Source organism: Urocitellus parryii, chromosome 3 (genome assembly GCF_045843805.1).
Source record: "Urocitellus parryii isolate mUroPar1 chromosome 3, mUroPar1.hap1, whole genome shotgun sequence".
NCBI classification, from domain to species: Eukaryota; Metazoa; Chordata; class Mammalia; order Rodentia; family Sciuridae; genus Urocitellus; species Urocitellus parryii.
Window position 1 is genome coordinate 175,810,565 of NC_135533.1, and position 26,573 is coordinate 175,837,137.

The 26,573-nt window shown below is 43.5% G+C and overlaps 1 protein-coding gene across 1 annotated transcript in view; it reads right to left on the bottom strand.

Annotated features, from left to right (window-relative positions):
- The window catches only part of Rftn1 (raftlin, lipid raft linker 1), a 194,302-nt gene that overhangs the window by 55,790 nt on the left and 111,939 nt on the right, over positions 1–26,573 (bottom strand). Inside the window, exon 5 of the mRNA XM_026388536.2 lies at positions 1,792–2,161. Within this exon, the coding sequence (XP_026244321.1) occupies positions 1,792–2,161 (370 nt within the window). The remainder of the gene's footprint in view (positions 1–1,791; positions 2,162–26,573) is intronic.

Below are 26,573 nucleotides of genomic sequence, written 5' to 3' on the forward strand. Positions count from 1 at the left end.
ACTCCCAAGAAAGCCTCCATATTAACCACTTCCTTTCTCAAACCAGGGTTCCATGAGAAGTGGAGGTCAAGAGCCAGGAGCACGGCGCCTGAGCCCAGGGGCAACAGCTCACATGGGTGAGTCCACAGCACTGAGAGGCTTTGAAGGTACATCTCACCCAACCTTTCCATAGGGAGTTTCTGTTCTTTCTCATGAGAAGGCAATTGCTGTGTTCAAGGCTACTGACCAGCCACAAGGTGGCTGGAATGGACAGAAAGGCTGGACTCTCCACCATGATGCCACCTGCCTCCCCAACCCTCTCATAGTGCAGGGCTCCCCCCAGAAGCTCATCTATCTTCTTGGAATCAGCACACACACCTTGCCCACCTCAACAGAAGACAGCTTTGGACACAGATTAGGAGGCACATGCCATGTCTAAACACACTCTCAGCTGTTCTGAATGGGAGGGGGAGGGGGGAGGAAGAAGTCTATCAATCCAGTGTGTGTGTGGTGGGGGAGAAACCAGGCAAAGAAGAGCTCTACTCCAGTACATGTTTAAGAAGGATCCAGACCTTGATTAAATAATAGCCCTCTCTATCCCAGAATCAAGGCAGCTCCAATCTCTCCCTCCAAGCAACTCCGCAAATAAGCCCCCAGAAATAAGCATCCTATAATTTTCCTTTCAAGACATACTAATGTAACAATGAAAATTATTTCACCTTGTTCTCCACTTTCTAAGCATAAAAATGTTCCTGATCATTTGTAAGAGGCCAATTTCAAGAACAAGTAACTAAATAGTAACAATATTAACCAGGGATATGATCCAGAAAGTCCTAAACAAACAGCCCTCGGGAAGGCTTGGTGGTCTCTGGCTGTCAGTCTCAATACTCGTTCATCTTCCAAAGGCCCGAAGAGGCCCCACCACTGATGTTAAGTACCTTGCTGTCAGGAAGTGACTGGATGCTAGATTTCCTGGAGAAAGTAGAGAAGAGGGAACTCTGGGGAGGGAAATAAAGGGAAACTTCACTCCCTGTCAACCAAGGGCTTCAGGAAATCTTGTCAGGGAAGACCAGAGAGACGTAATGGGGTGGTGACCCAGCCCCACTGCGTTCACATACCAGGTCTGCCAGTTTCCCACCCAGGCAACTTATTTCCTCTGAAAACCCCGGATTACTCCACTGGCAAACAGGCAATGGTAATAGAGCTCACCCACATACGTCACAAGGCTGCCTGGAGAATTAAGAGGTCAGTCTATTAAGAAGCATATTGGCACAGGGCCTAGTGCTCAGGAAGTATTAATACACATTGGCTATTGTTGCTGTGCTGTTATTTGAAATCCTTAAGCCAATGTGCATGCTCTCCTGGCCCTTACAATGTGACTAGGAGGATGCGCAGACTGCTGGCCTTTCCTCAGTGGCGTATTCTACCACAGTGATATGTCAACCGTAGGAAGCCCCTGAAAGCTGGCTGTTTACATTGTCATGAGTTGAATCTCTCTCTCTCTCTCACACACACACACACACACACACACACACACACTGCCCTCAACTGGTGTTTGTGATTTCTTGCTATAGGCAAACATTCAAAGCAGTGGAGTGGAGGGTCTCAGTGGATCCCAGCAGACAAACACTCCTTATGCAAGGGCAGGGGATATAGTACCTCACCATCTAAAATCCATTGAGAACCCCACCTTTTGGAACAACTGCAAGTCAATTTCACATAGCCCTGTTCACCCCCTGAAGTTACAACTTCAGCAAGTAACTAGTTGTGCTGCCCAAATAACTAAGTTTCTAGAGGGGCTTACATACTTACTCCTAGCGAGCAGCCCTGCATGTGTATCTGATGGGCCACCATCTGGTCCATCCAGTATAGGACTCATTCCTCGTGGGGAAAATTCTCCAGAGGATAAGCTGGGCTCCTCAATGAAAGGCAGGTCCCCTGTGTGGCCTGGGCCAGGCTCTGGGCTTCCGTCCATCCCTGAGGGAGCAACACACACGTCTGCAGCCCCTGGGTTCTCATCCTCCAGTGATGCGTGGTCCCCATGTGCCTTTTTCACAGCTCTGGCATCTGTGGCACTGTTGGTGGTAGGTGCGAGAGGGCTGCCGCCCGCCGAGTTCACAAGGGAGTGGTACTGAGGAATGACGCCCACAAACTTCAGGCCCCGACTTGCAGCTTCCTGGACCTGGGAGACCAACAAAACAAAGGCAAGAGTGTGAATGGGATGGTCTACCGAAGGATGCCTGCAGCACCCATGCACCTCACCGAGGCCTCTGAGCTACTTCACCGTGAACAGGAAGAATAGCAGAGGCCCCATGTCATCAAGGCAGGCAGTGCCTGCACCCTTTGCCCTAGCCTGAAGGGGACATGCAGACTTGGTGTGTTCACTACATTGCCCAATGGAAAAATGAAGCTTTGGGGAAGGGTTGGGATCACCTCACCTTGAAATGATTATGGTCCCTATTTGTTTTGTTTTAAACAGGTTCTAAAAGGATAAGCTCAAATAAACAGGATTTGGAAGAAACTCATTTTGATAACAATTTTTTAAGAATTTCTTTTTCTTATGACTCACCTACTTCCTGGCCATCAGGCTACCTCACAAATTCAGTGCATCTAACCAGGTGCAGTGGCACACGCCTGTAATCCCAGCAACTCGGGAGGCTGAGGCAGGAGGATCGTGAGTTCAAAGCCAGCCTCAGCAAGAACCTAAGCAACTTGGCGAGACTCTGTCTCTAAATAAAATACAAAATGGGCTGGGGAGGTGGCTCAGGGGTCAAGTGCCCCTGCGTTCAATCCCTGGCACACACACACACACAAAAATAAATACAGTGCATCTTAGAACCGCATAGTAATTACCATATGGCATCTTATGACCCAAAGAGCTTCTGTTTTGAGACACTAGTTTTGACAGGGAAGGTCAGAGGTGGGGAAAGTCACCCCTGTGAAGGCTCCATGGCACGCTCAGGCCTCAGGAAGCCAAGGAGCTCACAGTCTATTCCTGGCCCACAGCTCCAGGCAGGCCCTAGGCTCTTGAAGGCCTCATACAGCCCAGACAGCACAGGCAACAGGGAAGCTGTTCCTTCTTGCTTCATGTGCCCACAAGCTGGGACAAAGAAATCTACAAAGAGTCCTGTAATATTTGAACCCTCTCTTACCCTAAAAAGTAGCCTCCAGCCATTGCACTTAGTAGTCAAAACTTTGAAAGAAAAACTGAGAGTGGTAGTAAAAATCAAGAAGAGCCAGGAGATGGGCTTTAGGGGACTTTCCAGGCAAGGATGCTCAAGCCGAGTACGTCACCACTGCATAAGGAGGTAGAAACCCCAGGGCTGTCTAAGTCTTAGTCACCAACCTCGAAGTGGATGACCTCAGAAAATATTGAGTTCTCCACAGCAAACATCTACTGCCATTGAGAATGTGTAAGAAATGCCACATGGGGCTCCCTGCACCAAGGGGAAGCAAGCCTCACAGCTCTGGAACACAGCACCCCTACGTGAAGTCAAGGGTCATTTCAGCTCCCCACTGCACGTACTAGGAAAAATGCCTAGAGCAAGTGCAAATGCATGGCCCAGTCTTTCTACAAATCCCAGCCTGTGCAAGACATATCAGTAACTATCATCTGCTGCAGGCACATAACTAGCCATTTTACATTAAGTCATTTTGTTAAATTCTTCAATGACCATGCACGGCATCATAATCTCCATTGCAGATAAGGACACTGAGATTGAAATGAAAGTCATAAAGCAAGTAGTGAGAAGCCAGAGTTCAAAGCCAGCCCTGGCTCCAGCCAAACTGGACTCAAGTTCAAAAGGATACGTCAAGCTATCAAACACCTACGTGTCCACAGTCACATCTGTGTCCACTCATGCACAGTCTTGGGCCAAATCAGTCTTCAAAAGTTTAAAAAAACACCCCTTAAACTAATCCTTTCCATTCTGAAAATTTACTTTTCACTCACTAATCTGTGACATCCACCTATTTTAGAAAATTATCTCGGAAACTTTCTAAAAGAAAACACAGGAAACATAAGTTTTCAAAGAAAAGTAGGGAGATGATTATACCAAAAACCTTACACTCAGGAAAGCTACTGCCGACGAAGCATAGCTCTGAGCTTCCTGGTGACAAAGGCAAAAAGGAAAGGCAATAAATTTTTACAGTCCCCAGATGAAATGAGGGAACAACCTTGCACTAGCTCCCGAGACTACTGTCTCACCACACAGGAAACAGCTATGACTACTGAAGCATTTCTAGAAACTGGTCCCATTGAGGGTTCAACCACAGGCCAGTCTCAACAGGAGCTATGGCAGTGGCGATGGCATGGGGTCTGAAGGCTCTCAGAAAGGCTGGGCTTGGAGCTCGAGATGTGTCACTCACTGGTGTGGGGGACGACTATATTGGGTTAAATAAGCTCTCCATGTCTTAGTCTTCACATCCATAAAATGGGGAGGGTCGTGCTTCCCTTTTGCAGTGGCTCTGAAGACCAGACATATGGTAAGGGGCCCAGAGAAGGCACACGTGGCCATCATGATTGCTTGAACCTCTCCCTTGATCAGTCCTGGGCATCTGCAGCCCTGCAGAGACTGCCCAGAGTCATCCATAGAGGAAAAGATGAGGTTTTGGACACAGGGCATTTTCCTAATCCCCTCCTTCCTCCTGGGGACTTGAAGAATCAGGGAATCTTAGACACACAAGTCAGACCTCAGCCCTCTTACCCACAAACCCCACAGCTGTTTTCTTTTGCCATACTATACTGCAAATTGATCCTTTAACTCGGGAATTCTCAAGTGTCATATCCAGGGACCAGCAGCAGCAGCATCCCCTGGGAACATGCTGACACTGCAGGCTCTCAGGCCCTTAGACCCACCAAATTAGCAGCTCTTGGGGCAAGACCCAGTGACCTGCAGTTCACAAGTCTGCTGTGGGATCTCAGCGCAACCTAGTGTGCAAATCACTGCTGCGGAACACACACTTCACGAGGACTGGAGCATTCTACTGTGTCCCCAGTGACAGAAGGATGTCCGGCAGATACATATCTGTTGAGTGCATGAATACATTAAATCATGCGGGAACAGGTATGTCTCCTTAACAAGAAAGATCCTTGGAGGCTGGATGGGGACAGGTTAAATTTTTCATCTCCAGAGTTCAACAAACATTAAGTCCCTATACTGGTCCAGGCCAACACTCTGCTTAAGTACTGGGGAATCTTAACCCTCAAGACGGCCCAGCCAATTTCTGAAAGCATGTTTTAAAAATAAGGACACAAGGGGTTGGGGATTTAGCCCAGTGGCAGAGCGCTTGCCTAGCATGCGTAAGGCCCTGGGTTCGGTCCTCAGCCCTGTAAAAAACAATTACTAAAAAAGTATAAAAAAATACAAAAAAGGATTAAAAAGACCAAAAAAAAAAAAAAACAAGGTAAAAATAAGGACACAAACACGGAGCAAGTAATGCTTGCATTATGTTATATTAACAAAAATAAAGATTCTAAGCTTTATAGACGCAGTATTAATTTGACTCTGAAATGTACATACAAAAATCACACCCAGAAACATTCACTAACATGAAGACATCAGTGTTCTTGAAGAGGAGGGAGATAGAAGTTACTTTTTTTTCCTATTTGTGGGTAATTTTTTTCAAAATTAGCATTAGAATTGAAAAAAAAGTATATTTTAAAGATTACTCATATGGGTGATAAATGCAGTCATGGGTGTAAAGGTCTTACAATAGTGACAATGACCAAAGAGACGCTTTCTGCCTGAAAGGAGGTGGAGACAGCTCTGTCACAGAAGGCCAGGGCTGTAACCAACAAAGTAACACAATAGGAAGAAGGGAGGAGGGTGTTAGAACTAGTACGTCCACCTCACCTTGAAGCATTCAAACCCTATTTGTTCTTCAAAATGCTGTGCTTGACAAAATCTATTTGGGGACCAAATCTGAAAGAGGCTTCGAAGGATGAATAAGAGTTCACCAGATACATGAAGGAAAAAAAGCAGGTAAATCCATATAAGGGCAGGAGTTATCCTGGGTAAAACCTTGATGGTGTAACAGCCTGCTAAAGAAACTTCTAGAAGCATTTCTGGAACATGACATGAGAAGCCAGGAACACACACACACACACACACACAAAAAAAAAAAAAAAAAGCTGGACTAGAAACCACCAGAACAGATCACATGCATTTTTTTGGATATCAAGTCAACAAAGGCTCTGAGCTAGCATACCCCCAGCTTTCTCAGCACAGTAACTTGGAGAGTGGCATCAAAGGGCAAAGCCAGATTTCTTTGAATAATCATCTAGTATTTTAACATCGATGCAGATTTCACATCCTATGCCATGGTACTGCCTGGTATCCAAACCTTTTAAAATGATGTTATGGCTGAAAGCTTTTTTGGGAAGGCTCGGCACGGAGGGAGCAAACAAGATGAAATATCTTTGTGTATAAATTTTTATCTGAACCTCTGTTTGCTTCCTTTGAGTGGATTCCTGAAAGTGGAATTAATAGGTCAAAGGATATTAACTTTTCAAAGGATTAGTACAGGCTGCCAAATTGTTTACCAGAAAGGGGGAGTATCCTTTTTAACCGAAGACTGCATTTAGATTTTATTAAAAAAAAAAAAATCAATATTTGGCTAACCCATAGGGGGCCTTGAGCCTTCTGGTTTTCTACCTCACCCGAGTATAGACACTTTCGTTTCTCTTTTTCATAATGTCGTTTGCATATGTAGCTAAATGGAATCCTGTCCGTCTTATTTATGTATAACCTTATTTGGACAAGTCTCAAGTGCATAATAATGGCAGACACAAGTGGTGGTCACCAGGGTTAATCTTCAGCCACCAGTTCTCAGCTCAACTTCCCCCTTGGTTCACACAGGTGTGGCCACTGTTAATTATTCCCAAATTTGGACTCCTAGCCCTCACTTTCCTTGGAGGTTCAGACTTACATGGCCAGCAGTCACAGCTGATAGGTCCACCATCAACCTTGTCTCCAAATCTGGAGTCACTTGGATGCCTTCCTCCCCTTTCTCTAATCCTATGCATTCATCCACCACATTCCACCAGATTCACCTCCAGCTGTTTCTGTAATCCTGCCCCCATTCTCTACACACCCAAGGTCACTTTACTTCAGGCCCTCATCATCTGTAGCTGGACTTCACCATGACTCCACTAGGGTCTTCATGAGCCTGGAATCAATTAGTCATGACTAGTCGGGTCCCTTAGCTGTGGAGTTCCCAGAGACTATCCCATGCATGACCACAACTGTTATCAGTGAAACTCACTATAACACTAGGCAACTCTTCCATAAAGAACTTTCAACATGCATTTATGTTAGGCCTCAAAACACTAACTTATAGAAGAGAGAAGTGGTCAAGAGATTATATGACTAGTTGAACTTCACAGAGATAACCAAAGGCATTCCCTGGAATTGACTCCAAGTATACAAGGCCCTACTGGATACTCCTTCAACAATACTCTTTCCACTTTGTGCAATGCAACCTTGGCTGAGGTGCCCACTTGCATACCAGTGTAAACTGAAAAATACTCATTCCTGTTGCCTTCTTAAACCCAGCCTGCCCCCCAATACTTAAAGGAGTAACAATTGCTGGTTCAGGCACCAAGAGTTAAATATAACCATTTTAACTGATCCAAGACTTTATTCAGTTACTCTATATTGTGTATGGATAGATTCATAATAATCTGGGATAATGTTATGAAAAAGATTTCTTTTAAAAATTTAGTTAAATAAGAAGTCTTAACTCCGGAAAAATGATCTCTTTGGTTATTTATCTAAGGGATCCTTTTTATTAAAAAACAACATGACAGTGGATAACCCCAGGAAAATCTAAGATGGACTGTGTGTTGGTCAGCTTTGCATCAAGGTTGCCAATTCACATGACAAGAAAAACTTGGGGGAGAAAAAGTTTATTTTGGCTCACAATTTCAAAGGTTCAGTCCATGATTGGCCCACTCCATTGCTTTGGCCCTGAGGAAGGCAAAACATCATGGAGGAAGGGTGTGGTAGGGGAAAGCAGCTTAGGACACAACAGCCAGGAGGCAGAGAAAGCTTGAGTGAAAGAAGTCAGAAATAAGAGTCCCTGAGGGCTAATGCCCAGGAACCTACTTCCTCCAGCCTTACCCTATCCCTTTACAATCACCACCCACTGATCTACCAAATGGATTAATCCACCAATTAGGTTATAACTCTCATAATCTAATCAGCTCATCTCTAAACACTCCCGCATTCTCTCACACAAGTGTTTTTGGGAGACATTGCACATCCAAACCATAACAGGAAGGTCACTCTAGCCCAGATAAAGGAAGCTTCTCCCATCACGTTTGATGAACGGCTGCTATACATTTCTAAGTTCCATCTGAATGACAAACCTAATTAATGACCTAATTAATGCCCCTAAACAGAAACTTGCTGTTTTTTTTTTTTAATACTATAGAGCTGTGCTATCCATGATAGCTACTGGCCACAAGTGGTTATTTACATTTAGATTAATTATAATTAAAAAAAATGAAAAATTCAATTCCTCACATTAGTCACATTTCCAGTGCTCAGTAGCCGCCTGTGACTAGTGACTATTCTATCCTATTGGACAACGCAAACATTGAGCATTTCCATCACAGAAAGTTCTAGTGAACAGTGCTGATGTAGGGCGTAAGTCATATAAAATACTAAATTACAGAACTAGAGTTTTTGACAATGATTTTGGATATAACACAGGGTGAAAAAACAAGACTCACACATACATATATCCCCAATATACCCTACATCGGACCACTGTTCCACTCTGACCCTCACTCCTCACTCATGGCCACTGTTGGGGAACCACGACATTTGCAGGGAGCCCACAAACAGACATGTACTGTATGTCAAGGACAGCCACAAAGATGTTGTTCAGAGCTGCACGGTTAAACATGAGCATTTACAGTGAATATTTTATCATACTCAGCCCTTCCCATCTTTTGTCACCTAAACTCTTGTACAGATTTTTGAAAAGGAAGACTCAAAAATAACACAGGTTTTAGCTCACATCCGAAGCTGTCTTTAGTTCTGATATGTTAACACTTTGCTTCAGGAATCGAAAGCCTTGCCAGGCATTTCTGGGTGTTCAGCTTTGTTAGAAGGTCATAAGGAAAGATCATGTAGACCTTGAGGGGTAGTATTCTCTCTTTTGGTGACTGCTTTTTCTTAGAATGAACCCTTGACAGGAGCCTGAAGACCTAAAGCTTTGAACCCCGCTTGGCCACTCACTAGTTAGGCCACTAGTCAGCTGATTCGCCTGGGCCTCAGTTTATAATATTCATTCATTCATTCCATTAAACTTACCGAATACCTACTGCTGGGTTCTAGAGAAACAGACAGCAGTGAGCTGGGGAAATGAGCACTTTTTCTGCCATCTTGGATTTCATGATTTGGTTTAACTCAAGAGGTAATTCAGACTTTGAAGAGTTAACTTGTTCCATTCTTCTCAAATATTTATACTCAGTTTCAAGGTCCTCTGCCTGTCCTCAGATCCCTAGCAGGGCTGGGGTAGGAGAGACAAGGCATCCTTTTATTCTCCTCCTCTGCTATGAAGGGTGATTTGGTAGAAAGATTGAAAAATGCTGTAAGAACACTAAAATTAAAATCCCCCTAAAAAACAAAAGAAGTAGAGACCAGAATTCTAGTGGATCTATAAAATGGATTTTTCCTTTGGTAGCTCTGTTCAGAGTAGACATTTCTGACAAAAGGAGTTTTAAGTATCTGCATTATCTCTGTTAGTTGACTCATTTTTTTTCACTTCAATTGGTCTTTAATTTCACAACTCATGGAAAATATAATACATGGGGGTTTGAAGGCAATAGGACTGAGTGAGTGTTGTTGAACTACTATTACCCAAATATCATCAATTAGCTTTTAGTGCCTCCCCCAAGCCAACCTACGGGAAGACCCAACCTCATGTTAAAAGTCAAAATGAAAGTTAACAAAGGGAGTTGAAGAAGGAAAGGCCTTCCTATGAGGAACAAGTGGCCAGCAAGGCAAGGCCAGAGGTGGACTCAGGAAGACCTTAATGTGCATTCCCAATTGTCATAAGGAAACTTTCTCCAAGTTTTGCCCTTATCTCTTTGTTGGCGTCATTCTTTCTTATCTAGGACCATTTTCCTGTAATAGCAGAAAACATGACCATGGCCAACATTTAAGTTTTTTACTAACAGTTTAGCAACTACAGAAGAAGAAGTCCAATTTCCTGGTTACCCATAGTAAAAGATCCCAGGGAAGGACTCTGATTGGTTTAGCTTATATCAGGTATCCATTTCTGGGCCAATCAGCTCTGACCAGGGTGTAAGGTGTTTCACAAGGAAATCATACAGCCCTACTGTAGGAACAAAGAAGCTCTCAGATGAAGAATTATTTCAGGACAAAATACTTAACTATCTCTCATGTATATACATCATCTGATACAAAGTAAAATTTGAAATTTGCTCATGACATACAAATACTAAAATGATGAAAATATCAGGCAAATGTCACATAAGGCAACTGATATTTACAGCAAACTAAGTAAGCAGCCGTGCATGGTGGCACATGCCTGTAATCCCAGCAGCTCTGGAGGCTGAGGCAGGAGGATCTCAAGTTCAAAGCCAACCTTAGCAACAGTGAGGCACTAAACAACTCAGTAAGACCCTGTCTCTAAATATAAAATAGGACTGGGGATATGGTTCAGTGGTAGTACCCCTGAGTACAACCCCCCAAAATACCCAAAAATGTACCCATCCCAGGTACCCACCCCACAAAACAAAAACTAGGTAAGTATGATGGTCAATCTGAACTGTCAACTTGATTGGATTAAGAAATGTCAATAATTAAGGATTATGGGAGTGTCAAATGAGGGTGTGTCTAGGAATAATTGGCATGTGGGATAGCCAACTGAAACAGAGACCCTCCCTAAGTGTGGGCAGCACTGGGCTAATAGGATGATGGCTTGGATGGAATAACAGTTGGAAGAACAAGGAAGCAGCAGCAGATGCAAGCTCGATTCTTCTTGAACAGGTTCTTGTTTGCTGCTGTGATCCTTGGAGGATATTGGACTCTGCCAGTGATCCCCAGAAGCCTTTGGTCTCAGACTAGGGTAACAGCATTGATCCCTCTTGTTCTGAGGCTCCAGCCTCTTGGACTGTGTAGCTACTGGTTCTTCCGGCTCCCCAGCCTGCAGACAGCCATTGTGGACTATCCAGCTTCTGATTGTGTGAGCCAAAGTAATAAGTCCTCCTTTTATAGTTATACTTCCTGTTGATTCTGTGCCTCTAGAGAGCCCTAATATAATAAGCAACTTTATATCCATTACAATAATGTTGAAATATTATGATCAAAACAGTTTCTCTATCAGTGCCTTAGATTATTCAACTGCATAGATCTGGCCTTTATCTACTTCACAGAGGATACCTCTGCATACCTCCCTCAGGCTGTTCATGATTGTTCATTACTTTCTGGAATGACCATCCAACCTCCAACCATTCCACTCCACAGAGAAGGTTGCCCTGATAGATGGATAGCCAGACCAGGAGGGGCACCATGCAGAGCCAACATGCTAGAGCCCACAGGAGTCACCTCTGGCTAATTTTCATTGGCTCAGCAAATCCTTAATCTCCCTCAAGGTACAACCCTCTGCAGAATTTAGCTTTGTGTGGTTTCCTGTCCTTAGACAAGAACAATGGAGCTAAATAAAGACCTCAGCCCAAAAGAACCACATCCCCCAGGTTGGAGCACTGAGGGTAAGAGTTGGCAGGAGAATCTGCCACCTACTGCCAGAGATATAAGCCCCTCGGGCTTCTATTAAATTCTAGTGCATACCCACAGGGGGAAAAAAATGGAACAAACATTCCCTCAAAACATTTTGTTAGCAAAGCACTTAAAGAGACTTTCATCAGCTTTCCACAGGAGTCAAGAATGCATGCCAGACTTCAGCTTGTTAGTTTTGAGGCTGCCTCCATCCACGGCTGGTAAAATAACCATACCTTGGGTGGAATCTGAGTGCAGAAATGGTTTGGGGAAAGAATCCCCATAAAGACTAAAGCTAGCAGAAGCAAAAAGGTGAGAAAATATCAGAAATTCTCTAAGGAAGAGCCAACATTCCGTGGGCCTGCACTGAAATCCGTAATCACAAGAATTAATGTTTACTGAGAGCTTACTGTGTGCCCAACACTGTTTCAAAGACTTTACATGGATTAAGTTATTCAATTCTTATAATAATAATAATAGTAGTAGGTTTTCCTTTTTAACCCCCATGTTACTGATTAGAAAACTGAGGCACAGAGAGGCTGGGCAATTTGCCCAAGGTCATATACCCAGTAAAGGGCAAGTAGCCAAGTAGTCTGGCTACAGAGCTCACATTCCCGCCTGTCACGATGCTCAGCATTTGCATTCATTACAACATATCCTTTACTCTAATATATACTGTCAAATACCAGGGCGAGATCTTAAGAGTCTTGAATATTCAGTCTGGATTTTTTATCCAATGAGATGTGTTAGTCAGCTTTTTCACTGCTCTGACCAAAAGGCCTGACAAGAACAACTTTAGAGGAGGAAAAGTTTAATTGTTTCTCACAGTTTCAGAGGTCTCAGTCCACAGACAGTCGGCTCCAATGCTCTAGGTAAGAGATGAGGCAGAACATCATGGCCGAAGACTGTGCCAGAGGAAAGATGGCACCAGGAAGCAGAGAGAGAGCACTCTGGTCCAACAGGAACAAAGACATTCCCCGTTGACCCAACTCCTCCCAAAGACATGCCCCATTGACCCAACTCCTCCAGCCACATCCTACTGCCTACAGTTACCACTCAGTTAATCCCTATCAGAAGATTCGGTTTAGACTTTCATAGATCAATCATTTCATCTCCAATCCTTCTTGCATTGTCTCACACACGAGCTGTTGGGGGACACCCAATATCAAACCATAAAAGATACTACCATGGTTTCTGAGCAGCAGTGACATAATCAGACTGGACTAAGGAAAATTTATCTGAATTTATTTAGATGGAGGCCGGGGTTGGTAAGAGAGGAAAGGGGACAGGAGGCAAAGAATAGTTGGGGGCCCTGCAGTTACTTCGGAGTCCCTAGGAGAGGTCGTAAGAGCTTTCTTTTTCCCCTATAGGAAAGAATGTGAGAAGCAGAAGATGACTCAAAGGAGAGACAGTAGTCTGGACTCAAAGGACTTTTTAAAGCAAAAAGTGTAGCAATTAATAATTATGCTAGGATGAATGGCATGAACAGCATGAACTGAGACTGTCCAAGCAAACTGTTACCTAGTTAAACCCCAGCAGGGTTTCTTATCTTTCCCTGACCAGCACAGGATCTGCTTCTTCCAACATCGCCCTGCTCTGACGTCCTTGGCTCTCTGCCTGGCCTATCCCACAGATGTCAATCCACAGCAGTTCATCTGGGCTGCAAGGAAGGCTTAAGGTCATTCATCCCGGCCAGACTGGCCTATAATTTTTCCACTCATCTCTGCCCAGCTATCCCAGGGCCCCTCTCCTTGCTCTTCAGCCCTGTTTCCACTCCTCTATTTTCCCCTCATTTTCCAGAAATGACCCAAGATGAAATCAGGCCAGATGCTGAGAACCTCAGGCCCCACGACCTGTTCTTGCCACCTCTAAGCACAGCACTCCTCTCTCTGCCCCCACATCAATGGGGTCTGGCCAAGGCAAAACCTGAGCCATGGAGATCACATTCTTTGCCCAACTGGAGGACCTGATTCCACTTCTGTTGTAGCCTCAACCTCTCCCTTTCTACTGGCTCTTCCCATCTAGCACTCAATAAAATTCAAGCCATCTTAAAAAAAAGTGGGGTGGGGGGAACCAAGCAGCAGAAAGTAAGCTTCCTGCCCTGCACCCTACCTCACTGACTCACCCCCACTTCCTGCCATCCCCTGGACCACACTGCTGAACTCCTCAGGCCCTTTCAGTCCTTGCCACCATCCTCTTGGATGCACCAAAAGGTTGAGATTCCCTCCCCATGAAAATGCTCCGCCTGGCCCTGCTGCCACCCCTCTGCTGGTTTTGCTTGCTGACAGTCCTCTCGGCAGCTAGGCTGGTCTCTGGAAGGTGTTTATCAGTGTGGCTTGTTTCAAACTCTAACAGAGTCCCAGCTTCTGCCCCTAGCCTACAGCACCCAATACCTCCCTCATGTCCCCCATTCCCCTTTGGGCTGGGGCTTGGCCACCTCTGAGGCCATATCCTATGCCTCTTTACTCCTTGCCACTTTCACAAGACTTCTCCTGCTCCTTAAAACCAGCAGGTGCTGCAGCCTGTGCAGATCCCTATTTGGGATGCTGCTTCCCTCAGTCTTCCAGTGACTTATTTCTTGAGGGTCCCAAAAGGACAGGGACCTTGTCTGTTTCATTCTGTGCTACGTCCCTAGCACCTGGAACTATTCCTGGTACTTGGGATGTAGGCAAAGAACATTTATTTAAGGAATGAATAGTCTTTGCTTTCTGTTTTTGTTTTTGGTACCAGGAATTGAACCCAGAGGCTTTTAACCACTGAGTCACATCCCAGGCTTTTTTTTTTTTTTTTTTTTAAAATATTTTGAGACAGGGTCTCATGGTCTTGCTAAATTGCTGAGGCTGGTCTTGAACTTGCAATCCTGCTTCAGCCTTCCAAGCTGCTGGGATTACAAGCATATCCTTTACATTTTAAGCATCTGGGGCCACCCCCAAATGGATACATTTTTCAGTCTACAATTACAGGAACTATCCATCGGAGGCCAATCATGTTTTAAAAATACGTTCATCTGAGGTTCTGAAAACCTGCACATCGTTTCTCTTCCTACAGTCTTAAGGGCAAAGAAAACGGAGGCCTAGAGAAATTAAGGGAGTTGTAGGTCCAGGGGTAGATTTCAGAAAGCATCACCATTAAAGTGTGTTTATTTGCAGCCCTTCCGTCTCTTATCAAGTCAATCTTCCTCTCAGGACAAAGAAAAGAGGCAACAATACAAATTTGTTAACATTAATACTTCTTATCAAGGTAAAAAAATGCCTCAAAACCAGACTACCCAAGACTTGGCAATGTATTTCCTTAGGGGGGAAAAAAACACCCAGCCCTCCCCAACCAATCAACCCTACAGCTGCTGAGTTGACAACCCAAGTTCACACTTTGGTAATACCAGTGACCCTGGAATTACAAGTGTGGGGCTCAGAATCTCAAGGGCTTATTAGAACTCCTGGGAATGTTCTGGAAAATCAGCTTTAGAGTCCTCATGGAACTCAAATCTCAGCACCACAGTCAAATGATTAAGGCAAAAGAACATAAGTTTTAAAGAATTTAACCAGGAACAGATGTTTCCCTTCACACCATGTTGCTTTAACATCCAGTATTCCGACTCTGCCCCCCCTCCACCATTCCCTGATTTACATAGGCTTCCAAAACATTAATGAAAGGCACTTTAACAAAATGTTGAGATGGTGTGGTCGAACATTGCTATCCTAGTTTTAACCCTTGATTTAAAAACCTTGTTCTATTCCCATGACTCCAGACCAACAAAAATATAACAAGGTCCTAATGGCATTTGAAACTCCCGTGGTAAACAAAGCAGTTAAACTAAGTACTTGGGGATGGTTTTCATTACAACGTGCTAAAGAAATGAATGTTTTATTGTTCTTTTGTAAATACCCTGGAGAACCCTGGGATGGTTTTTCTGGAAGATGGAAATGATTTGAGTTTCAGAACTCACGAAGATATGTGATCCCTTTGAGTAACAATACGTCTGGAGGGGGGGGGGAAGGGGAGAATTTTGAGAAGTATACAGTTAAAAACTATTTTCAGTACTCAATAACCCTTACATTTCATACTCTGTTCAGTTCTTGTTTATCACAAGTTACAAATGTGCATAGCATGAATTAGCAATGATGCTTTATTCTGATTTCTTGCCTCTTTTTTTTAAATTTTATATTCTCAAAGTTCTCTCCTAGAAGAATGAACTGAAAATGAACACTGATCATCTAAAATCATGTATTTGACTGCATTTTCCAAAGATGGCCATGACAATACCCCTCATCTCACATGGTCATGCAAGAACCTTGCCATGCCCCCACCAAGAGGTACAGTCTATGTTCCCTCTACTTGAACAGGTATGGATCTTTATGATAAAAGATGAGAAAGGATACTATATGACTTTTGAGGGCTGGTCATAAAAATCCCATGAACTTCAACTTTGTTCTCTTGGGATATTGCTCTTAGAGAACCCAGCCATCATGTTCTGAGGACACCCAAGCAGGTGCAGGAGAGGACCATGGCCAGTAACAACCATTTAGCCAAATGGGGCGCCATCTTGAAAGTGGATCCTCCTATCACCAACAGGCCACCCATTTGGTACCATGTGGAGTAGAGATTATTATTTCTGCCCAGTCCCGCTCAAATTGCAAACTTTTTAACAAAATAAATGACTGCTGTTGTTTTAAACCAACAGATTTTGGGATGGTTTGTTACACAGCAATAGACTCTAGAAATACAAAAACACTAATTCATACCCACAGGCAATACCAAACTGCAGTGATTTGTTAAAGTATAAAATCCACAATTCCCTATAAATGTTGCAGCTAGCAGCACCTTCAAATATGCAGAAATGTAAACAAATCACAAAAGCTCCAAGAAGTGGGCCTTCCAGGACTTGCTTTAATGAAGAGGTAAGAGCAGTTTGTAATTAGCCTCTCAGTTTGTGATGCTGCATCCAAATTGCTGGAATGAGCAGGTACCGCTAGGTAAATAAACAATGCCCCTGCAACGTGGCTTACATTATTAATCTGCTTAGCAAACCTGTAGGCAAACTTAGGCTCAGTTCTTGTTTATCACAAGTTACAAATGTGCAGAGCATGAATTAGTGATGATGTTTTACTATTCAAGAGTTGACAGTGATGCCCATGTTCCAGGCACAACTAGAGTCTGAATGGGTCACAGAGATGTTGTGCTTGAACTTAGGAAAAATTCCATCTGTGTTGTTCCGTAGGCATCATAAAGAGAAGCTTCCCTCACCCCCTGGGGAGTGGCTCAGAAGTTAGAGAAGCAACTGCAGCTCATTCAAAATGAGAAGTCATTGAAAATAAACTTTCTACATCAACTGAATGATGAATAGTTCCATCAAAAAACCATTTCCACCAGGAATATATTTAAACATTTTCTTTTAAAATTTCCTATCTCTTCAGGCATTTTGTTCTTCTGACATCTACTTCCTGATCCTCTATATCACAACCTTTTTAAAAATTTAACTGCTTTCTGCCCAATAACTCCATAACTCCTACCAACAATACCATGATCATCTAAATCGATAACCTCCCTTCTCCCTCAGGTACCTTTTCAACCTAGGAAAGATGCATTGGGCTAACCGATGGAAGATGTAGAATGAGAGAAGTAATGAGATGGGAAACCTTGGTTTAATTCTGTTTGCTGTTATTGTTTAGGCAAATATTAATAATTCATTATTCAAATACTTCGGCTTTTTACCAACATACATATCTTGGGTTATATCTACAGAATATAGCATCAACCTCCTAATGGTAATCTGTCCCATTTTCCATTGTTTTAAACACTTCAGCCAGAAGTTTTTATGGTTTAGATATGAGGTGTCCCCTGAAAGCTCATATGTGAGACAATGCAAGAAAATAAAGAGGAGAAATGATTGCATTATGAAAGCCTTGTCTTAATCAGTACATTAACTAGGTGGTAGCTATAGGTGGGTAGGGTATGGCCAGAGGAGCTAAGTTGATGGGGGTGCCTTTGGGATATATATTTTGTCCCTGGTGAGTAGAGTTCTTGCTCTGCTTCCATATCCTGAGCTGCTTCCCTCCACCACACCCTCCCACCATGAGGTTCTGCCTCACCTTGGATCCAGAGCAATGGAATTGACCATCTATGGACCCAGACCTCTGAAACCAAAAGCCAAAATAAACTTTTCCACTTTTAATTGTTCTCGTCAGGTCTTTTGGTCACGACAATAAAAGAGATGACTAAGACAAAAGTGATCCAAGAAAGGAATCATTTAAAGTTTAGGTTTTTCTCATGTCAGATGTGTTCTAAGGGAGCATCAGAAAGCAATGTTTGTTTCTAACCTAAAAACAAAAAACAAACAAACAAAAAAAACTTTGTAAAAATAGCAGTCCTTATATTGAGCTCCAATTATATTAATTAGTTAAGAAAGAGACAAAAGTTATCCACCAACCAACCAGCATTGCTGTACTGGATGAAGACCAGAGGGAATATACTAAGATGTGTCAGCAAAGCCAAAGGAGAGCACATACGCTAAGCCTCAGCTTGCCACCATCTTAATCCTGAACGAATTAGATAAGGCTCTTTGATAATGAGGGGGAAATCATTTAAAAGCCAATTGATCATAGTGTCAGAGACTATTAGAGTTATCAGCAACCTCAGGGATTACGAGATTCTAGGCCAAAGGTTTCCCAGCACAGAGAAACCCAAAATTAGAGAAAAGTGAGAGCTCCGCCTCATTGACTGCTTATGTTATTTGATGGTGAGTTTCCTTTACTGGAATCAGAAGAAAATTCTGGAATGGAGCTTTTAAAGTTCCAGATTTCTCCTGGAAGAGGCAAGTCAGTTTCAGTATGTTACTGAAACTGTGTCTGTTGTCCAAGTGCCCTCTCCCTCCCCCAGGCCCCGCGGCCACCTTCAACACTGCTCACTGGGATCCCAAGGGGATGGCAGAAAAGGGGAAAACCTTACATGGATTGTAATCCTGCTCTCAAAAACCCTCAGGAAAGACTGCACAGCATCAGGAGCACTCCAAGTGAAAGTTCCCAGTGTCAGGGGAAGATACCGCAGGCAGCCGAGCTGGCTGCCAGGATCAACTGCGTTCCTCCGAGGAGACACCCTGCCCTCCACATGCCTCGAGGTTAGTCCAAACTCCCACTCTCATTATCTGTGCTGGATCCCAGACAACCACCACAGCAGGCAGGAGGCTTCACGGAGGGGGGTGCTCAGCACCTCTTGACACGCAGATTGTGGGAGGGGGAGTTCAAAGGCGGCGCTGTAAACCCAGCGGCTCCCACATGTGTTCCCTGGCAGTGCATAATTAGCACTCAAAACATGCTCCATCTTCATAAAAAGTGTACACACAAACACCACTTTTTCCCCCTAGTGATAACAGCAGATTCCACATTTGTCGACCTGTCTGCTGAGACGTATGAAGCAGAAACAGGCGACATCTAACCCTCACTTCCAGGAGGGCTCACTCAAGTTTCAACCACAGAAAAAAAAAAAAGCTACTGCAAGTTATGGGTGTGTGTGTAGCGGGGAGGGGCTATGAATGTCTCCACCCTTTATCTACTTTATCCCCAAGGGGTTGCCTTTCAGGGACAAGGTCCTGTGCAATTCTGATGGCCTGTCAGACCTGGAGACACATGGCCTCTTCCTCCTTCATCTCACAGCTACTCATTGAGCACCTTCTACGTGACCAAGGGTGTTCTTAACACAAAAAAGAAGAGCCAAGAAACAATAACTAAGTACAAAGAGCATCTCCAGAGGTGACAAGAACTATAAATTAAAGGAAAATGAAGAAGTTAAAAGGAATCAGAAATATTACAGTGGAAAGAGGTAGGGGGTAAGGTGCTGTTTTTACAAAGGAGGGGGCAAGGTGACTTGAGCAAAAATTTGATAAACAGGTTCCAAGCAGATATCTGGAGAAAGAAAGCCATAAAAATCATCTCCCCTGCCAAGAGAGAGACCCATATTTGGCAACTCCAACAGGATGCTCCAGTTCACAGTGAGCTGGGAGAGGACACACAGTCCCAAGGTACTCAGACACCACACAGCCTGGGCATGACATGGAGATTGCCAGCTTTTCACCCCAAGCACCATTTTTCTATAAAGAGGGAATGCTGTGTAAATTCACACCTTTACAGATCTTCACAACACAAGGACTCTCAAGTCATTTTAAAAAGGACAACAAACATTTCCTGGGGAAAAGAATACATTAATCAAAGCAAGTTTGGGACATTTATGGAAGTAATCTGATGAATTTGGTTTTTTTAATGTTTAATAAAAATTTAAATAATTCCTGCAGCATAAAACAACATTTATGGTGCTATGGTAGGCAATCTTCAAGAGGGCCTTTAAAAAACAGTGCTGGGATTCTATATACAAACGAATGAGAATGTACCAACCTTGATGTGGTGAATCCCAGTCCAGTGCTGAGCTAAAGGTCCACTTACATAAACAGTCTGGGTAGTGTCCTCAGCTGCTAGGAATCAGAGGGTGCCTTTGGGAGGAGTGGCCCCAGAAGGTTCCAACTGGTAGTCTTGTTCTTCCTCCTGACCTGGGTGTTGGTACTCAGGCATATCATTTTGTACAGAGTTGTATACTTGTGATTTATGCACCCTCCTGTATGTATATTATCTCCAATAAAAGAGGTTTTTCTTTGTTGAAAGCAAAAGTGGTCCCATTATGGAGATTTCTCATTTATCTCTGAGTTGCATGAGGAAAAACACCTCTCCTCATGTTAAATGAATGAGACTTGTAACTTAGGATAGAGTTTCCAGCAATGCATCATTCACAAATGATAAAAGTGCTGAATCCCAAACAATTTGAATGACAGTATTTAGGATGAACTTGAAATATATTTGATGACCACCTCCCTCCCCAAAAAAGTCACTCTATGGGTGAGAGGGTCACCGAAGGCAAAGATGTATGGGAAAAAGCACGGGAATAAAACTGTTCCATGAAATGTAAGCATGCAGGGTGGGGAACACTATTTTCAAATGCATGCAATTTAAAACACATGTATAACTACATTATTAATATTAGAAGCAGAAATTTAATTATTTCAAATGTACTCCTAAAAGGTTATTATGTTAAAGCTGGCCCCAAATCATGTTTTGGATTCTACCCCCACCCCCGCCAACAAGAAAAAGGGAGATTCTCTTGTGTTACTTTACATTTGGGCACACATGCCATATACCATTCTGGGCTCCACCTTCCCCTGGGGCTGACAAGGTTCAGTCACAAATGTTTTGTGTCAACTCAGAAAACTATTTAAATAAATGAATTCTATAGAACAGTAGACAGAAATGGCTAATAAGTACTTACAGTGTGGCTAGTAAGACTGAGGAGTGAAATTTTTATACTATTTAATTTTAAGTTTAAAACTGAAGCAGCATAGAGCATTTTTCTTTTAAACACAATTTTATTTTGTAGGGTATTTCATTTTATTGAAATCTTTAAATCTGAACTGAGATGTAATAATACAAGGGACAGCAGGTTTTAAAGAATGTTTAAAAAAAGAATAGATCTCATTACATGTTGGAAAAGATGCACAAGGTTGTTAAATATATTAAGAAAACTTCACTCTTTATTGCTTTTATAATATGGCTATTAGAAAATTTAAAATATATATATTTAGGTGGTTCATGTTGGATTTCTATTAGAGCAGTTTAAAAAGAAAATGCTACTTTTGATCAGAGGCCTTAGGGGAGAGATTTTTAAAAATGAGAAATCAAAGCTGAAAAAGCTGATCTATTTGAATATCTCAAACAGCTATGACAGGAGAAGTCCAGGGATGGGGAGCAAAATGAGAAAGCAGAGACTGGGACGGGGAAAGGGGAGGCCAAGAAATCAGCATGTCTTTTAAGAGGAGTGGTCAGATTAGCTGGGACTGACCCAGATAGCACAGCAAATGCTATCTATGATCCCACAGCTGTCAACAAATCCAATTGACCCAATTTTTGCTGACTATGTGTTAGAAACTCACTCTGTCTGTTATTAAAGAATGACAGAGGTGCCGAGCACTCGCTGTTCTAGGGTGACAGAAGAGAGAGCTTTTGATTGCCCTGCTCCAAATCTTCCCTCTGTTAGAGGTTTGGGTGAGGATGAGAAAACACACAGTTACCCCCCAAGTATCTGGGCCAGAAAGACTTGTTTTAGTGAACCAAGAAAACACAATGAAGTACTTGACTCATCTGAGCCTATGGGGATTCTGCACAGTTGGAGGAGCCAGAGTTGGGTTGGAGACGGAGCTCAGAGCTTCACCCATGCTAGGGAAGCTTTCTAGCACCAAACCCCTTCCCCAATCCAGTAACTCATTTTGTTCATTTACTTATTTACTTTATGCATTTTTTTCTAGTAAAAAGAGAGGAGACCTGCTGGTAGATGAATGAATGGAAAATTGTGTTTGTGTGTGTGGCGGGGTGTTAATTAGAATATTTACTCATTGTTTTAAAAAGGAGATCCTGCCATTGTGACAACATGGTTGAATCTGGAGGATATTATTCTAAGTGAAATATGCCAGATGCAAGAGGAAAAATACAGTACAGTATGATCTCACTTATATGTGGAATAAAAAAAGGCTAAATTCACAGAAAAGAAAAAAAAAACTGTGGTTGGTTAGTAGGAGTGGAAAGGAGGGAGGAAATGGGAGCTGCGGGATAAAGGAGCTGCGGGATAAAGTTACAGGTTCAAGGGATGAACAAGTCTAGAGATCTAAGAAGAGATCTAAGATACAAAATAAGCATTATAATAATATATTGTATACTGAAACTTTATTAAGAGTTTTTATATGCTCTCACCACAAAAATAAGGGTAAAAAATAATGGGCATATTAAGTTGCTTAACTATAGTAACCATTTCACTGTATACATACTAAAACATCAGCTGGATACCTTAATTTGAAAAAAAAAATGAACAAAGAGGAGGGGAGACTGACCCTCAACACTGGTGATGACCTGTAATTACCCATGGATGATAAGTGGCCAACAGATTCCTCATTTATTTAATATATTTTCCAAAGTATTCTCCATGATATAAATAGCAGTTTGGCAGGGAGAAGAAACAAGGGGAAAGATCTCAAGCTGTACTTAAGAAATCCTGAGGTTAAGTAAGCAGGTTTCTCATTGCAGGCTTTGACTTTTTGAATCTTGACTTTTCTAAGGGGCCTCATGAGAGCTTCTAAAAGACCCTCCAAGAAGGTTTATGATGTATGTTTCCCAGACATAGTGGACTATGGGAACTCATGGAGAAGCATCCCAGAGAGGGCTCACATCAAGAGCCCATGGCTTAGGAGAAAGAACTCAAAACCTTCAACCTTTTAGGTTTCATTATCAAAAAGGTAAATCTATGTTATCTATGGTAAACAGCAAGAGGCAAAACCTAGCGGCTACTCCAGCATGTCCTTCACCAGGCTACTTTGGACCCATCTCATGACTGTAAGTAGCAGGTAATCAGCTACCCGGGGGCCACCGCCGCCATGTACCAGAGAAGCAGCCTTTGTCTCTCACTTTCAGGGCTCCCAGGCTGCTCTACGAGCAATCCCATGGCCAGGTCTCAGCAAAGTTGTGGGAGTCTCAACACCAACCTCCTCCTGACAGTGGAGATGGTAGAGCCCTCCCCAAGAGGGTGGCAAATCCCCTTGAGATGACAGAGTGTTACAGCCAGGTGACAGCATACACATAGCTGCCATCTCCCTTAGGGACCTTCAGCTTCACCTCTAATGAGCCTCTAGACTAATCCGTTTCCCTGGATTGGGGGCAATTGCTCTGTAGAGACCACACAGGCACACAGGCCTGACAGCCACAGGCTGCCCACAGAGACAACAGGCCACCACTCTGTTCTTATGCCACCATAAGGGATCTCAAGTTATTTTTTTCCCCGATTTAACTACAAGTTCTTTCATTGTTATTATTTCATGTGACATACCCTCTGTATGCTAAAACTTACATAAAATGGTAATGTTTTACACAAGTTCTAATCCCCTGGTGGGCTATTAAAATTCTATTGTTTAATAAATAATTACATTAAGGAGAACAATGAAGATAATATCAAAACCAATGGAGACTATTTTTTTTTTTTAATTTAAGACAAAACTTCAGAACTACCGTCAGATAACACAGGAACACATGAGTTCCATGGGGCCAAGGGCAGTGGATTTTTACTGGAACCCAGAGATATTCTGAATCAGGCTTTGAAAATGTATGTACTGGGAGGGGTGAAGCCACCCAAACAGCTTCCACGGGGATTGCTGGTGACTTAGTGGCCCTCCAGTGATGGCCGTTTCTGCCTGTCAGCCCTTGGGCACTGACAGCAGTGGCAATTCCCCTCCTGCTGTAGCCCTTCCTCCCTTGACATCACCCCTCACTTCTCCCTCCTGCCTCTTGAGTGTACTTTGTCTGCTTTCTCTGCCCCACAGTAAATGCTGGAATTCCCCAGGCTCAGTCCTAAGCTCTCTTCCTTCCTGGGTGAGTTCATCCATGACCACAGCTTCAACCACTACCCTTCAGCCATTGTCTCCAGCCCAGACCCCTGCCCTGGGCAGTTTCACACTCATCCTATCTCAGCAAAGCGCACCCCCCCATCCCCACGTCCTCCTGTACAAGTTCATCAGCCCAGTCCCCTCCCTTGCAACCATGCTCCCATTTCCCAGACCACGTTTCAAATCTACCCACCCCTGTGCATCTCCACCACCTGAGCTAAGCTGCAATCTCTTAACAGTCCATGAAGAGTTACTCCACAATAATGCTACCAATAATGCCCTCCTGCCGCAATCCGGGAACTACCCACAGCTGTTCTGATCTTTCCAAAATGTCACTGGGTCACTAGAATCCTTCTCCAATGGTTTCCTTCCACTGCACTTAGGACAAAGACCCAAATCCTTAACCTGGACTGAGAACTTCTGCACTGGGAACCCTGGGTAACTCTCCAGCCTCATCCCATGTCACTCAACCCTCCATTCTCTGTGGTCAAGGCACAGAAATCTCCTTTCTGTCCTAAAACAGAAGGCTCTCCCTCCCACCACATGGCCTTTGTCCAAGCTATTCCAGTCCTCACAACCTATGCCTCTGATCTGGGTGCAAACACTTCAGTGACTGTCCCCGACTCCCATTGCCAGCCTGCACAGGGTCCCTGCCCACACAACTCCAGGACACCCTCCAACCTTCCATTATAACATCTGTTGCATGACTCTCCACTCCACGTTTCTGTTCTCCACTAGACTGTAAGCTTCATGGGACCAGGACAGGACCCATACTGCATGTCCATACTGCCTCGGAACAGGCCTCGAAAGATCCTTTCAGAGAAACAAGAATGAGCTCTAACCCAATGGTACTGGGTCATGGGTTCATGCAAAGGAGGAAGAAATGAAATGCAAGAACATATCCCCTTTTCTAGGGAGTGACTGATCCAAGCTCACGACCTCCTGCCTCCCTGTAGGCTCAAGCTGACTTCAGCTAATCTCTCTGGACAGAACAGAAAGATCACAGGACAATAAAAATAGCAGGAGGTCAGAGGATCAAGAAACGCTAGGGCTGGGGAGAGGAACCTTATAAGAAAAAGGAGGTCTCTGGGTAGTAGTTCTTCCATCATCTCCCCCACCATGAAAATCTAAGCCTGTAACCTTCCTCCTACCTCCTCCCTGCCACACAAAGGAAGGGGTGTCCATTCCCAAGTGCACAGCAGATGCCCCCCCTCTGCAATCTCATCCCACCCTGGCCAGTCTCCATCTTTTTTATCATCTCTGACTTTATTAACTTTTCCCTCACTACTAGAATTTCTAGCTTTAAAAGGGCTCAAATCTCTTACCTTAAAACATGATTTCCTTCTACCTGGACCTGTTGCAGCCACCACTCTCTCTCATCACTCTCAGATTTCTGTTTTAAACATCACCATTTTCTTGGTTTGGGGGTTGATGGGGGTACAGTAAAGACAGGAAAGCCTTTGTAACAATGTTCACTCTGAACCAACGTCTTATGCTATTTGAAATTAAGACTGTGCACTGCACATACAGAAATGAGGATCTGAATACTCAATAATCATCCAGAAAGTAAATGAGGAGTCATTCATACACTGTGGACAAAGTTTTATAATCCTGGGGATTATGTTGCATTAAGAGGAACCATTGAGATTTTAGAAATTGGATTGTTTATGCAGGCTGGGGCAGCAATAGCAGCATTTGGGTGTCTGAAGGGCAATGCTTAGTCCAGGCCAACTATATAGATTAACTCTATATAGTTACTCTTAAACTCTGGCAGGGCAGCTCCTGAGGGTGACCCCCCCACCCACAACAATCACTTTTGCAAGACTGAGGTTTGGGATAACACCCAAGTCTAATAGGTCCTTCTGACTTGAGTGTTTTCCCAATTTAAAAACTGTTATCTGTTTCTGTTTGTTTGTACTGGGGATTAAACCCAGGAGCACACTCTATCTCTGTGCTACAACCCTAGCCCTTTTTATTTTTGAGACAGGGGTCTCACCAAGTTGTCCAGGTGGCCCTTAAATTTGCAGTCCTCCCAAGTCAGTGGGATTAGAGTTGTGCACCACCACACCCAGCTCTGGTTTCTTCTTGAGGCAAGCTCTTCCCTCGGATTCTACAACATCCTACTCTCCCGTTTCCCCTCCTACTTTGTCAAAGTTCTTTTTCTCCTCCGAGTGACACAAAAATATTGCTTTGTAACGTACTGGGGGAAAAAAGAAAAACCTACTCCTTTACTGCAGACAGTTTGAAAAATTCTGGTCTAGATCTTGCAGTATTTTTAAAATTGATCTATGGGCTCACATTAAAAAAAACCAAGAGACTTTCCAACAAGAAGATAAACACCATCAACTTCTTGAAAACAAAGCCAAACAACTAACCAA